The sequence below is a fragment of the Aspergillus lentulus genome (genome assembly GCF_001445615.1).
Source record: "Aspergillus lentulus DNA, contig: Alt12, strain: IFM 54703, whole genome shotgun sequence".
In the NCBI taxonomy this organism is placed as follows: Eukaryota; Fungi; Ascomycota; class Eurotiomycetes; order Eurotiales; family Aspergillaceae; genus Aspergillus; species Aspergillus lentulus.
This window is the reverse complement of record NW_028322115.1, coordinates 114514-128698: the sequence shown is the minus strand read 5'-3', so window position 1 is coordinate 128698 and position 14185 is coordinate 114514. Positions and strand designations below refer to the sequence as shown.

Below are 14185 nucleotides of genomic sequence, written 5' to 3'. Positions count from 1 at the left end.
GTCGCAGCTTAAAGATTGGCTGGAAATTTTCTTACATGCATGGAGAGGGATTTATTGAACGTCTCAAGAAGCTCAAACTGATATCTCAGCCACCACCGACGCAGCTGTCGGCTAAAGAGCTATGGCCATCATTAATCGCGCAGCTTTCTATGCCACGAGATGTTTCGTTGCTATACTCCTCGTGGACAGATGCACATATTACCACATGGTCTATGGATTTAGCCTGAGAGCTATAAAGAGAGAATCCTCATCCGACTCTGGAGGACCAATATCACGGATCCTTGGTGTCCCTCTCTTGCCGCAACTTGTTCTGAGAAGATCGCTTTGGGCAACAAATGGACCCGACTGAGCACAATTCTGCCGATGAGGAAGTTACGCGTCTGCGATGGCAGGGTGAAGACGAAGAGTCGGGCAATCAGACAAGGAGCAGTCGTCCTGAACTGATCCGCACTGCTTCGGCTGCCTCCAGCTCGCATGTCTCTGTCCACAGTCGTCATAGGAGAACCATTGTCGACCCTTCCGTGTCGTTGCCAATCCACTATCGGACCATGTACCTACAACCTCTCCTGCTGCGTTACCTGAGGGATGAAACTGTCTAATGCGGATCAAACAGCTCATTTGATATTGACGAAGCCAAAGAACGGGAAGAGCGTGAAAAAGCAAAAGAACAAAGTGGTGTCGCAGCAGGTATGGAAACACTCAAAACTGCTTGCCACTGCAGTAGGTGCACTATACTAACAAGAATCAATCTCAGATCTTTCTCACCTCGACTGGCATACAATCTCCGTCGAAGAGCTCCAGAAACGATGGCAAGTGGACATCTCGCAAGGTCTCTCCCCGAGTCAGGTCCAGGAACAGCTCCATCAATACGGCAAGAATGCGCTGTCACCTTTGCCGCATCAATGGTTCTGGCAGATATTCGGCTACTTCTTCAAGGGATTTGGTGCCATTCTCCTGATCGGATGTATTCTCGTGTTTATTTCCTGGAAACCCCTCGGTCAACCACCTGCTCTGGCAAACCTCGCCCTAGCGATTGTTCTCCTTGCCGTCTTTTTCATCCAGGCAGCCTTCAACGCATGGCAAGACTGGTCATCGTCCAGAGTCATGGCATCCATCACGGCCATGCTGCCTGAAAGCTGCCTGGTCATGCGGGGTGGTTCACTCGTAGTTGTGTCAGCTCCGGATATCGTGCCGGGTGATGTTGTGCATCTCAAGGCGGGCAATAAACTCCCAGCAGATATCCGTTTTGTCGAGGTTTCGAATGATGCATGCTTTGACCGATCGATACTTACCGGTAAGTGTCGTCTGGTCAGGCGTGCCTCGGGTGTGTTGCTCACGAACGGCAGGCGAATCGCTTCCCATCAACGGGACAGTGGACTCGACAGATGAGAACTACCTCGAGACTCATAATGTCGGTCTTCAAGGAACGCATTGCGTCTCGGGAAGTGTGGCAGGCATTGTCGTGTCAACCGGAGACGCAACAGTGTTTGGTCGAATCGCGAAGCTCACCAGTGAGCCGAAGACGGGCTTGACCACCTTGGAAAAGGAAGTCTTACGATTCGTCGCTCTCATAGTGTTGATTATGCTGACCATGATTATCGTGATTATTATTGTCTGGTAATGATAAATTGACCATCACGGCAAGACGCACCGATCGTTGACTTGTCAATAGGGCTACCTGGCTGCGAAGAGATCACCCGGACTGGATCAACGTTCCAACGCTGATAGTGGACTGCGTCAGCGTTGCCATCGCGTTTATCCCTGAAGGCTTGCCGATTGCTCTGACTGCCAACTTGACCATTACTGCCAATCTGATGAGCAAGAACAAGATTCTTTGCAAGTCCCTCAAGACGGTTGAGACCCTTGGCTCGGTATCAGTGATCTGTTCCGACAAGACCGGTACTTTGACCAAGGTAATTACGCATTCTAGCTCAGAAGATTCCGATTCTATCTCGAGATCTTCGCTGACGTACTGCAGAATAGAATGTTCGTCACCGACTGTGCGGTTTCTATCTCCACGTTCACCTCGGACGGAGCAAGAGATGAAATGGTCCTAAAAGGAAAGGCATCGGCGATTCATCAACTTCGTGCAGTTGCTGGCCTCTGCAACGCTGCCGAGTTTGATGCGGCCACCATGAATCTGCCCGTCCACGAGAGAAGGGTCATCGGTGATGCCACTGATCAGGCGATTTTACGATTCTCCGAAGGATTGAGCCCCGTCTCCGAGCTGCGTAGCATGTGGAAGAAGACATACGATCTTGCCTTCAACAGCAAGAACAAGTTCATGGTGCGCACATTCAGTCTGGTGGACAGGGCAGGACTCGGCCACGCCATGTCGCCCGCTGAGTCGACCCAATTTGGTCATGATGATACGTGAGTTAATCAATCTCGCTCGACTTTACATCGTGCACCATTCTGACCAATTGTACAATTGTAGATTGCTTACGATCAAGGGCGCTCCCGACATCCTCATTGACCGCTGCACGCATGTCGTGAGTGTTGATGGCAGTGTGCAGGCACTGAATGCCAGTACACTCAGCCGATTGAAGCAGATTAAAGACCAATGGTCCAACGAAGGCAAACGCGTGATCCTGCTGGCTAGGAAAACCTTCTCAGCGGGCCAAGTACAGAGTTCACCCTTCTCTCACTTGTTCGAATCCGAAGTGATGAACCAGATCAAGACTGGTCTTGTCTTAGTGGGCCTGGTCGGTATTGTCGATCCTCCTCGAGACGAGATTCCGGACGTGATAAGAACACTGAGGCGGGCAGGAATCAGAATCTTCATGGTAGGAGTTGTCCCAACCCATTCATTCTATAAATGTGGCGATTGGCTAAGTGAAGTTGCAAGGTGACGGGTGACTTCGGCCTGACAGCTCTCGAGATCGCGCGCCAGTGCGGTATCGTCACCGCAGGAGTGCCTGTAGACGATGCAACGGCCCTGAAGAGATATTCTTCAGTCAATGACAAATTCAACGAGAAGGCCCGATCGCCTGCAATCACCCTCAGTGGGAGTGAATTGATGGCTCTGAACGAACATCAGTGGGATCAGCTCTGCCAGTACAAGGAAATTGTCTTCTGGAGAACCACGCCGGAGCAGAAACTGCGGATTGTTCGCGAGTTCCAAGCGCGAGAGGAGATTGTAGGAATGACAGGTGACGGCGTGAACGATGCCCCGTCCCTCAAGGCAGCTGACATCGGCATCGCGCTGGGAAGCGGGTCAGATATTGCCATTGAGGCGTCTGACATGGTTCTCCTGGATTCCTTCTCGGCTATTGTCGAAGCAGTGCAGTATGGAAGAGTTGTTTTCGATAACTTGAAGAAGACAATCATCTACTTGCTTCCTGCTGGCTCCTGGTCCGAGTTCTGGCCGGTCATGACCAGTGTGGTCTTTGGCCTTCCGCAGGTTTTGTCCTCGTTTCTGATGATCATCATCTGGTATTCCTAACACGTTGCTCCCGTTATGGACGTTGACTAACCGATACAGCTGCTTCACCGACTGCGCGGCGGCCACTGTTCTGGCGTACGAGGCTCCCGAAGCGGACGTCCTGCTTCGACCGCCCCGCAGACCCAAGAAGGAACGACTGGTGAATTGGAAGCTCATCCTTCAGGCATACGGAGTCATCGGCATGCTGGAGACTCTAGCGTCGTTTGCCATGGCCTACTGGTACCTGCAGCGCAATGGCATTCCATTTTCGGCCCTGTGGTTCAAGTTCGGCGCGGTCCCTGCCAACGTCGATCCTGACTGGTACACTGCCCGACTGAACGAGGCGAGTTCAGTATATTTCATCAACTTGGTTGTAATGTATGCTGTGCCCAATAGTGCGTTTACGAGACCAGAAAGGTTAACGCTCACAGGCAATGGTTCAATTTGATGGCCATCCGAACCCGCCGATTGTCGATCTTCTCGCACCCGCCCGCCTTCAATAAGAAAACGCAGAACCTGCTCTTATTCCCGGCGATCCTTTTTGCCCTGGGCATTGCTGTACTCTGGCTGTACATTCCGCCCTTACAACGGGTGCTGGACACGACTAGTGTCCCGGCCGAGCACTACTTCCTGCCGGCCGCTTTTGGTCTGGGAATCCTTGGTTTGGACGAACTGCGCAAAGCCGCCGTGAGGAGATGGCCACAGGGTATTTTGGCCAGGATGGCTTGGTAAGAGTCGAGCAAGCATTGCGTCAGCTGTGACTGTTCATCTGTTCCCACTGCATGTCAGATGAAGATGCATACAAGCACGATTCCTATACGGAGTAGACTTTGTGAGTCGATCACAATGGGAGATCCTCAACTTTAAAATGAAAATAGTTGATTTCGAACAGTTGAGTCCTACAAAAATAGATGCTGTTTTAAGAGGTCAACGCTCGAAGCAGCAGCAGTCAGAGCTGGGCCATTCCATTGCCGGTGACCCCAACAGGTTATTAGCCTAACGGAATCGCTTAACGGATTCTATATCTGGCTGCGAGATGTTTATATGATTCATTTCCTCCTTGAGACATGCGCATTACTCGAACCAATCATCTGCTGCTTTGCATATACCCATGTCCTTGTGGCGTTCTGACTAGACAGGGGCATATGCAAAAGACCACGTATGCCACATGTGAACATGACTCGGCTCAGAGTAGGACAGAATCAATAGCATAATATATCACTCGATGGACTATTCCGGTATGGCGTGATAGGCATTAATTCACTCTCTGATGTAACGTGAAGCCATACATAAGCCAATCGTGTGGCTTCACGTCTCCTACCCGTTAAACTTCTTACTTGTATATTCATAATAGCAACACGCCATGCAGCCCAAATTTCGCGTAGAGGTCGTCAGTGAGGATGACTTCCCCGAGCTGTATCGGGCGCTCTGGGAAGCCTTTGAGAATCCCTACCAGGGCATCGTCCGCTTATTCTTCCCCATCCACAACAATGATCGCGAGGGCAGTCTCAAGGCGTGCGTCCAGGCTCAACTGGAAGAGTACAAGAAAGAGCAGCCGCATGTAACCTGGATCAAAGTCGTGGATACGGAAGCCAACAAGATCGCCGCCGCGGCCAAATGGTACTTTTACCCGGAGAACCCTTTCGCCAAACAGGAGGGCCCGACCGTGGCAGACTGGTTTCCCGAGGGAGTGACAAGGGAGTGGGCGACACAGGCAGTCAAGCAGTTTGAGCATCCGCGGGAGAGCATGGCCCGACGACCCCATGCTTGTAAGTTTGCCAGTTAATCCGGGTATATGGGAGACTCTAATGATACACCTCTAGTTCTACACATTGCGTTTGCTCTCCCCGAGTATCGCGGCAAGGGCCTCAGTCATCTCTTCATGAGATGGGGCGTGGAAAAGGCCGACGCGCTGGGCTTGGAAGCGTGGCTAGACGCCTCGGAGTTTGGAGCGCCCGTTTACCAGAAGTATGGCTTTCGAGAGGTTGTCTCTAATAGCGTGAAGCCGATTCCGACGCGCAGATTGTCCGATGAGGAGCAGAAAGAATGGACACGCTGCGAGGAGACTTTCCTGCCCATCGATGAGAGAGTGATGTGGCGCCCTGTTTTAGGCAAATATGTCGAGGGAGAGACGCCATTGGCACGGCTCGATGAGACGGACCAGGTCTAGGAGGGAAGCGAATTGAAATGGGTCAAGTATATATTATAGACGCGCCTCTTTTAAGTTACATAGCTTTTCAAATCTGTACAGAATCACGGCGGAACGAATGCATTGCTTTTGATAGCCCCATCCCAAATCTGTCTACCGAGGGACAGTCTCAACAATTGGCCCTTCATAAACATGACGCGCTCGGAGGACATAGTAGACGACGCTCAGGAGAATCACACTGGCGGTACCCACCGAGCTGAAGTTCATCGTCTGCACTGTCACTTCGCTGAAGGTGGGCCACATGCTGAAGAAGATAGCAATGAGACAGTAGATAATAGCAAAGACATTGATTATGATTCCCCAGATACCAGGAACGCGGAAGGGACCCCAGACTAGTCTGGCTCCAATTGTGTTCACGGTCTCGTCAGCGCCAGCAGTCAGCGAGATGGCACCAGTCATACGTCTCCAGAGGAGAAGGACGGCGACCATGATGTAGGAGAGGAACAAGCCGGTAATGGACATGGCACAGAGGTCATTGAAGGCGACAGTTGATCCAATGGGAATCAACGCCAACAGGACCGATACAACGGTGGTGACTGCGACAGACCATACGGGAATAGCGGTAGTCGGAGAGACCTAGACGAGCATATTAGCGCGAGCGACGGCTCTATCAAGAAAGGATAACGCACCCGACTCCATAGTCTCCAACCGGGAACACCACGATCGCGCGAGAATGACCAAAACTGGCGAGAAGTCGCAGCCATCATGCCGGTGGCCGAACAGATACAGACGACAATGACGATGGAGACCATGGCGGCCGCACCTCCGAGGGAGCCGGTTCCCTTGTAGAAGATGTGCATGAAAGGGTATCCCGTGGGAGACTCGAGGGCTTCATTGATGTCTCCCAAGCAGAAGAGAAGGGCGAGGAGCATGCCAAATCCCAACAGACCGTTGATCAGCACGCTGAGGAGGATCGAGCGAGGTACCACCACGGGAGCATTCTGGATTTCCTCCGACATCTACAGATATGAGGAGCTGGCGATTCATGAGAGATGAGTGGTAAACTTACGTGCACTGCAGCATCACCTCCCACAAAAGCAAACACAGAGCCGATCAAGCCAACAAAGAACGATAGCCCCTGGGTCGGCCAGCCACCTTGATTGATAAATTCGGTGAAGACGTCCTTGGCGGAGCTAATGTCGGCCAACGAGACGAGCGGGATGAGGATGGCGAAGAAGCCGAGAATGTGGACCACAAGAATAAGGCCCTCAAACTTGGGAAGGACATTGCGACCGACCACGTTTATACTGACGGCGAAGGCGACGATGGCCCAAAAGTACAAGGTAGGATGCCATGATTGGGGGTGGTAGTTGGGACGCGTGAGGACCGCGACACCTTGGACCATAGTACCGCAGAGGTAGCACGCTGTGGCAAAGGTGGCCTGCCATCCAATGACGGTGAGCCATCCAGACATGTAACTGAGGAATTTCACGGTCGATCGCGGGGCCAACATGGAGATCCAATGGTATTGTCCACCGGATGTCGGAGCCCTAAGTGGTTGTCAGCAACCGCGTTCGATATGAGATACATCTTCTGAACAAACATACATGGACGCCAATTCAGAGAGGACGACAAAGATGCAGGCAGTGCCTGCCCAAACAAAGAGGAAACCATAAACAGCTCCAGCTGGACCACCACTGTCGTTCATTGTCAGCGTTGAAGACGATTAGATCGACAGGGGAGCGTACTTGGTTAGTGGCTGGAGGAACAGTCTGTTGAGCGTGTATTAGCAAGATCCCTCGGGATTTCTTATCAGATGGATGCATACACTGTAAATCCTTCCCAGGTCACTAGAATCGTACAGCTGAAGCCAAGCATGGAAAGCATCCCAAAATTGCGCTGCAACGGTTGCGCGTCAGTGACGAGTCACAAATTTTGTGTGACCGATCGAGAATCAGATCAACTCGCCTTCAAAACGGGTCTTTTTCCCAGACGAGCCAGGTGGATTTCATCAATGTCTTTGCTCGACAGTGAGCCGCCGAGCTCTTGAGGACTCGACGGCTCCAGGGTCTTCATCTCGTGCGTCAACATTGCACAGGAGATTGATTGACTATCAGGAGGGGATTATAAAGAAGATTGTATCTGAGGAAGCAAACTAGACTCCCCAGACGAGGTACAATATAAAGGAAGGAGACGGTGGGGGACTGAAAAATCAGAGTCCGGTCTGGTCGTTCAGGGACCTTGACTTGGCCACTTCGGCTAGTCCTGGTAGATGAACTGGGGAATGTGATTACACTGTTTGGAGCAGGTCGTAGAGTAGTGAGTTATTGAATTGCATGGATGTTATTCACTAATGCATTGCCGGTTCAAATCCAGTCCAAGGCACCGCATCCACCATACGACTCGGTTAGAAATTAGCGGCTTGTCAGTTCCAAAACCGAAACCAAGAATGAAACAATGCTACATATGAGACAATTACTGAGGATGGAATGGAATGCGCTTGGTCGGTACCAGCCGATCTGCTTCAGAAGCCTCGTGGGAAGTGAGCTCTATGTAGACTAGTCTCTCCTGTACAAGTGTAACCCCTGAGCGACCTCCCCTCCTGGGACTTCTGACTTGTGACTGAGAGAATTGATGATGCGCAACGTGTCTGCGTATCGTTGCATTCATTTGTCACTTCCCTGCAGATGTTTCGATACGCCACAGCTTGGCACCGCAGGGATGGTGATGATAGATACAGTCTGCGGACATAAGAAGGAATCGGAGAAACGTCCCGATCGGAGTTAGACTTATCGTAATATATTAAACACAGCCTGGCTATTTCCCGCGGACAATATCACTGCCAATGCTGACTGCTGAAGTGGCATCGTATCCTTGCAAGGGGCGTCTTTAGTGATGGCCTCTAGACATGGATAGACAGGAGTCTGCATATATATCGCTGTTTCTTGGTAGTCGAACAATTCCGAGACAAGAAGGTCCAAAGTCCGTTACTACTCGGGGCCAAGAGTGTAGATTGCACAACTATCTACACAACAATAATCCTATGGAGGGCGATGTGCTGGTCCAGGGCGATCAAGGGTGTTTGTGTGGTGGAATATCCCACTCCCCACTGATCCTCGACAGCTTAATTACGATTCCACGAATCCACCGTCTATTTTATGTTTATCTACGGAGAATGGAGACGGCCATCGAATATGACCTCCTTAAAACATGACTAGATCATTAGACGTGGACCGGAAGAGAAGCCTGTTGATCCGATCAGGCCGGGCGCCGTTTTAGCGGGACGCCAGGATCAGCGCCTGTCTCAGAAACAACACGGCACAGGTCTTGGCCTTATTTCTGCTGGTGTAACCCTGTCTAGGGTATAGACAGACTAGATCAGAATTGATTGCGCATAGTGCATTGCGGGTCTGGACAACTGCAGCACTTCAGTGGCGTAGTCTTCATCACACCCTACTGGTGCACTCATGTCGATTAATATCGTCTACTTGATATCCCGAGTCCATATCACTGCGTTTATTCGTCGCTTCTCTCGCCATGCTAGACCCTTTTGGACTGAAGGATCAGGCAATTGATGCAGAATCCACTTCATCTTATTGTGCATCAACAGGTTTCCCAACATGCAGGTCGTTTCGATGAGCAACTCCTCCCAGGAAACCAATAACACGAGTCCTACTCTCTAGTGAATGTCAATCTGCGATTTACACGTTCGATGAGACGCATCCGGGGCTTCACAGGACAAATGAATCCTAGTTCGGGATCCCATCACAATTTCCATATGCACAGGGACCACCAGTCACCACATGCCAGCCGAAGCCTAGTCCGTAAAATGATATGAATCCCACCGCGCCGAATGATGGATAGTCTTTTGTACCGCGGATAGCAATCGAAAATGGCTGACGGCCCCTGTTCGGCAGATGCAGCCGAGAAATCCTTCTGCGTGGGGGGTGCACGAGGTTCCCTGGCCATGGTCTCGGTCTTATACGCGCCCTGCACTCCTTTACTTCAGTCTTACGGTCATGTCTGTCTCTTTTCTGGGTCTTTTGGACAGATTTGCTCTCCGTCATGTCCTAGGCTCATGTTCATGATCTCCCATTCAGCCTCCTGGTCACCCCGCCATCATGACAAGGTATTCCCCAGATAGTGAGGCGCCAGCGGTCATCGTCTTGACTTTGTTCTTGATGGTGACTTCCGTCCTGGGCTCGCTGGCAAGACTCGGGACCAAGTGGTGGAAATTTGGCAGTCTCTTTCTGGATGACTACTACATACTCCTTGCCCTGGTGGGTGAAAGCGCAGAGATATGCTGTTCCAGAGTCTGACTGGTGTAGCTCATGTCAATCGCTCAATCAGTGGCCGTTTCAATGGCCGTCAAGAATGGTTATGGAGATCATTTGATATCGCTGGATGACTTAAAAGTCGCCAGAATCATGAAGGTACGTCTCAGTGTATTAGACCAAGCCGTGCTAGTAATTCATATACCTGGGTCCTAGTCGCAATACGTCGCCACCTTCTTTTACATTCTCGCCATCGGCTTCTCCCAGCTCGCCTTTCTCTGCTTTGTCCAACACCTGACACCAACTTCTCAAAGCCGGGTGGTGTTTCTCGCTCTGCAGATCATCATCGCGGTCTGGGCAATATCGGCGGTCTTTGCATCCGCATTCCAGTGTCATCCGCATCAATGGGACTATCTGCATGGTAGTTGCTACGACCGAGTAGGAGACCATGACTGCATACATAGACTCTGCAAAGGCTAAGGCTTGTACAGGGAGCATTCTTCATCTACGTCGGGGTCTCGAACATCTTCACCGACGTAGCCATCATCGCGCAGGCGGTCCAGGTAATCGCCACTGTACAGACTACCTGGAAGAGAAAAGCCAATATCATAGCTGTCTTTCTGTTTCGCGTCATGTAAGTGTTTCTTCTTCGAACCAGCAGCGTATCAAGCTGATGAATCAGCGTCCCTGGAGCATTGATGGCCCAAGTCTATTTCATACACAGCACCATCAACTCGTCCGATGCCACCTCCGAGACCTGGTCGGCCACTGTTGCCTCCCAGTTGGTGCAGTGCCTGAGCATAGTGACGGCCAGCGCGCCGCAGTTTATCCCCTTCCTCAAGCAACTCCAGTCCACTGGCATGAGACTCGACGGCATGACTCGCTACACGCTTTCCAGCCATCATAAGTCGGCCCGCAGCAGGTACTACCTCTCGACCGATCGAAGACGCACTGGCAATGAGTCCACCCATGAGCTCGATAATATTCCCCTGGCAACAACCAAAACGATAGTCACATCGAATGTGAATGGTCCAGAAGATGACCATGACAATGAGAGTCAGTCGAGCCAGACAGGTATCATCCGCGAGACTCGGACGTGGACGGTGACTGAGGAGCATACATGTCTACCCGGTCACAACGGTTGATCTACAGGAGAGGTGATGTCTGCTTCCATTCACTTGAAAATATTTCTTTGCATTGTCTCTGTACAGTAGATGTCACGAATATAAAATTCCTTTTGTCCTGGTATGACCTGTAACTTCTAAATATCTGCATGAGATTCCTTGTATATGATACTTGAGATGGGTCACTGCACTAATGATACCAGATTATCAGACCTTCAATCTATGCAACAAAAGTCTCAAAATCCAATTAGGTCTTCCGTTCTGTCTTTCCAGTGACCGGAGAGAATCGTCGATCCGATCCATCAACACCGACAGCGTCTTTTCCGTGTACTCCATACTACCAGCCTCGCGGATATGATGAAGCGCACACTCTTTCAAGGAGATATCCAGCCCTCCACTTATCCGAGACTGTTGCAGGATTCCTCGCAACTGGAGGTTTTTGGGCCGTGAGAACAGAGCATGGACCAAGGGAAACGAGAATTTTCCTTCGTCAAGATCTTCACAGAAGCCTTTCTGTCCAGTATACTACAGAGCAAGAGTCAGTCCCTCTCGTTCCAGACCAACGGCAAAATATTTACATACCTCCTCGGTCAGGTTCTTATAGTCGTCTCGAATCTGAAAGTACTCGCCAAGCTGACCAGCCAAGGACTCAAGTGACGTATGCAGACTATGGGACACCGGGGTTAGAACTCAATCCGTCACACAAAAAGGATAAGGGGGGCATACCTGTGATTCTGGAATGGGTCTTTTTGTGCCATCAACCGGGCGATCAATCGGAACAGACCTCCGGTTTCTGTCATATGAACACAGTCAGCCTGAGGGCCATCAACTAGGCAGAGGGTGGTCTACTTACTGTTGCGTATCATCACCAAATACTCCTCCTCCGATGGACACTCCCCCTGTCGCGTCCAGTACAAATCGAAGCTCTGGCCGCGGAAAAGAAGCCGCATTTCTTCCATGAAAATATCCATACATCGTGAGTCACCCAATTGTCGCACTTGATCAGCGGCCTGAATCAGCAGGAAATTGGCGGAATTGATCGTCTGGCCGACACCGAAGACCGTGTGCGTGGCCGGTCGTCCGCGGCGCAGGGGTGACGAGTCCTCGATATCATCCAACCTATCATCAAGTTCAGTCGCGTCGTACTCTCAGCGCTCCCGCCAAACTTACATTAATGACGCATTGTGCAAAGTCTGGGCGATGCTTTTCAGCTGCGCGATAGTGCGATCGGGAAGCATTACCCATACATTGAGAGCATCGACAAAGGCTTCCCGGACACCTTTGGAAGGCAGAGAGCTGATGTACTCTGCAGGGGCCAGTAAATGCTGGTACATGTCAGTGATCTTTTACATGCAACAGAAGACTTGAGGGAAAAGAGCTGAAATGATATAGTGAAAAGGATACGCACCTCATCGCCCAGCTTGACCTGCTCCAGCGACCACGGTTCGCTGTTATCAGAGGGAGCTGATGATATGGATGACCTCTTCGAGACGGACCAAATCGAGGAGCTAGCCGAGCAACTGTCATCCGATTCGCTGGGGCGCCGAGCACTATCGGCAGCCGGTATATCATGGGCTGTCTCTTGATCCTTCGCTTCCCCCTTCGATTCTTTTCGGCCCCTCTCTAGGAAGGCACTTGCGTCGTCACACAGCTCAGGGTGATATCGCGGACATCGCAGACTCCACGCAACATTTCCCGGGATTTGATGGCCGAGAGCGTGTAGGTATATCTTGAGTTTGTCGTTGCCTCTACCGTCCTTTGCCAAGAACACCTCCATACGCTCCCTGTACTCATCTTCATATTGGTTTGTTACTTCTCGGACGCGTCTCTTGGCCTCTTGGACGTCCACTTGATCCCATTGCATGAACAACCAGACAAGATTCGTCATGGTGCGCTTGCCAGAGGACGCCGACTGAAACTCCTGCCACTCGACATCAAAGGAGAAGTAGTCGTTTGCCAACCCCAGGGCCGCATAGCAAGGTTTTACAATCGGTGCAAGACGATTCTCCTCTTCGGACGTAAGACGGATACCCATACCAAAGCGCATCAGTGCATCCACGAATCTGTGAGCGTGTTAGGACTCTATAGTGCTTCGCACTGCCAGAGAATATCACTCACGGTGCTCCGGTATCGATAATCCGATAGTCGACGTACTCTTCCAAACTCGAAAATGGGCGGGCCTTGTCCAGCTTGGCAGTCGTGGCGATCATGGTCTTCCACACGTCAATGACAACCTCTGCGCAGAGCTTGTCGATTGACAGCAACTCTATGATCATCTTGGATTGAATCTGTTTGGTTCCAAGGGTCGAGCGCACCGTCCGGTATTCCGTCTCATCCAGACCAATGTTATCTGCGTTGATGTTCAACTATGCTATTGTCAATTCCTGCGTTCAAGCAGCAAGGGCATACAATACCGTCGACTTGGCTGCTGATTCTACTACATTATCATACATGAACGCATCTGCTGTCCGTCAGTATTAAATTATGATTATCTCTCGGGTGGAGCCGTACATTCCAAGATATAGGAGATGATCGCCAGTCTTTCCGGCTTGCAAAGGGGAAGTACCACGGCAGCGAAATTACCTTCCCATGGGTTACAGCAGCCCCATCGTTCAATAGGACCGATAAATTCGACCCAGTCCCCGCGACATTGCCGTGCACCTTTGTTGGATTCGTCTTCGAACCTATGTCGCCGCAGGGGATATCCCTTACAGAACCCTTCAATGTCTGGCGACGAGCGCTGTACGAGATACGATGTTTGATCGCTGGAAGTGGGATCTTGCTGTCGCTCCATCTTGGCCGTTTATCAAGTGGAAAATATGCTTCTGAGCATATACCTAGCATCACCCATGGGGTTTGCTGCTATATATGCCCAGAACAAATAGCCTTTGCACTGACATCAAGCGCCTTTCTCGCCTCTCAAGCCTTGTTTTGGGACACATTTAAGTTTCATCATACAGTTTGACTCTCCTTGAGTGACTGAAAGCGGCCGAGGAACAAACTAGGCTGGTTCATACTTCAAGTACCAGATCTTGGAACCGGGATCTGATGCCGATCTGCGCGAACGACCGGCATATTTACACCGAGATGATGTTATACGTGTGTATATGCGTTCATCCCAGCGTGGTAGTGATCGTCGATTCGTCGCAGGGCGATCCACGGGGCTCCACCAGTTCGTGGTGAGCACAACAGCCTTTTCTGGCCGGGTCATAGA

General features: G+C 51.0%; 5 protein-coding genes across 5 annotated transcripts; 3 read left to right on the top strand and 2 right to left on the bottom strand.

Moving 5' to 3' along the window:
- Nucleotides 1–335: 335 nt before the first annotated feature.
- On the top strand, nt 336–4156 carry ALT_5994 (cation-translocating P-type ATPase; the record flags this gene model as incomplete). The annotated part of the gene is made up of 10 exons (XM_033555762.2): nt 336–550; nt 614–687; nt 755–1294; nt 1347–1617; nt 1673–1913; nt 1979–2373; nt 2438–2786; nt 2849–3435; nt 3485–3802; nt 3856–4156. The coding sequence occupies 10 exons, from the start codon at nt 336–338 to the stop codon at nt 4154–4156; spliced, it is 3291 nt and encodes a 1096-aa protein (XP_033411653.2).
- A 631-nt stretch (nt 4157–4787) lies between these two features.
- On the top strand, nt 4788–5594 carry ALT_5993 (putative GNAT family acetyltransferase; the record flags this gene model as incomplete). The annotated part of the gene is made up of 2 exons (XM_033555763.2): nt 4788–5193; nt 5248–5594. 2 exons carry the CDS (start codon nt 4788–4790, stop codon nt 5592–5594), a joined length of 753 nt encoding a protein of 250 aa, XP_033411654.2.
- Nucleotides 5595–5726: 132 nt separating this feature from the next.
- Nucleotides 5727–7281, bottom strand: ALT_5992 (putative GABA permease; the record flags this gene model as incomplete). Its single annotated transcript, XM_033555764.2, has 4 exons — nt 5727–6209; nt 6263–6592; nt 6643–7123; nt 7181–7281. 4 exons carry the CDS (start codon nt 7279–7281, stop codon nt 5727–5729), a joined length of 1395 nt encoding a protein of 464 aa, XP_033411655.2.
- A 2413-nt stretch (nt 7282–9694) lies between these two features.
- ALT_5991 (uncharacterized protein) lies at nt 9695–10992 on the top strand (the record flags this gene model as incomplete). The annotated part of the gene is made up of 5 exons (XM_033555765.2): nt 9695–9853; nt 9902–10006; nt 10064–10285; nt 10339–10481; nt 10530–10992. The coding sequence occupies 5 exons, from the start codon at nt 9695–9697 to the stop codon at nt 10990–10992; spliced, it is 1092 nt and encodes a 363-aa protein (XP_033411656.2).
- Nucleotides 10993–11178: 186 nt separating this feature from the next.
- Nucleotides 11179–13765, bottom strand: ALT_5990 (bifunctional terpene synthase/polyprenyl synthetase family protein; the record flags this gene model as incomplete). Its single annotated transcript, XM_033555766.2, has 9 exons — nt 11179–11496; nt 11554–11638; nt 11698–11764; nt 11825–12090; nt 12142–12296; nt 12380–13034; nt 13090–13337; nt 13386–13432; nt 13483–13765. The coding sequence occupies 9 exons, from the start codon at nt 13763–13765 to the stop codon at nt 11179–11181; spliced, it is 2124 nt and encodes a 707-aa protein (XP_033411657.2).
- Nucleotides 13766–14185: the final 420 nt, after the last annotated feature.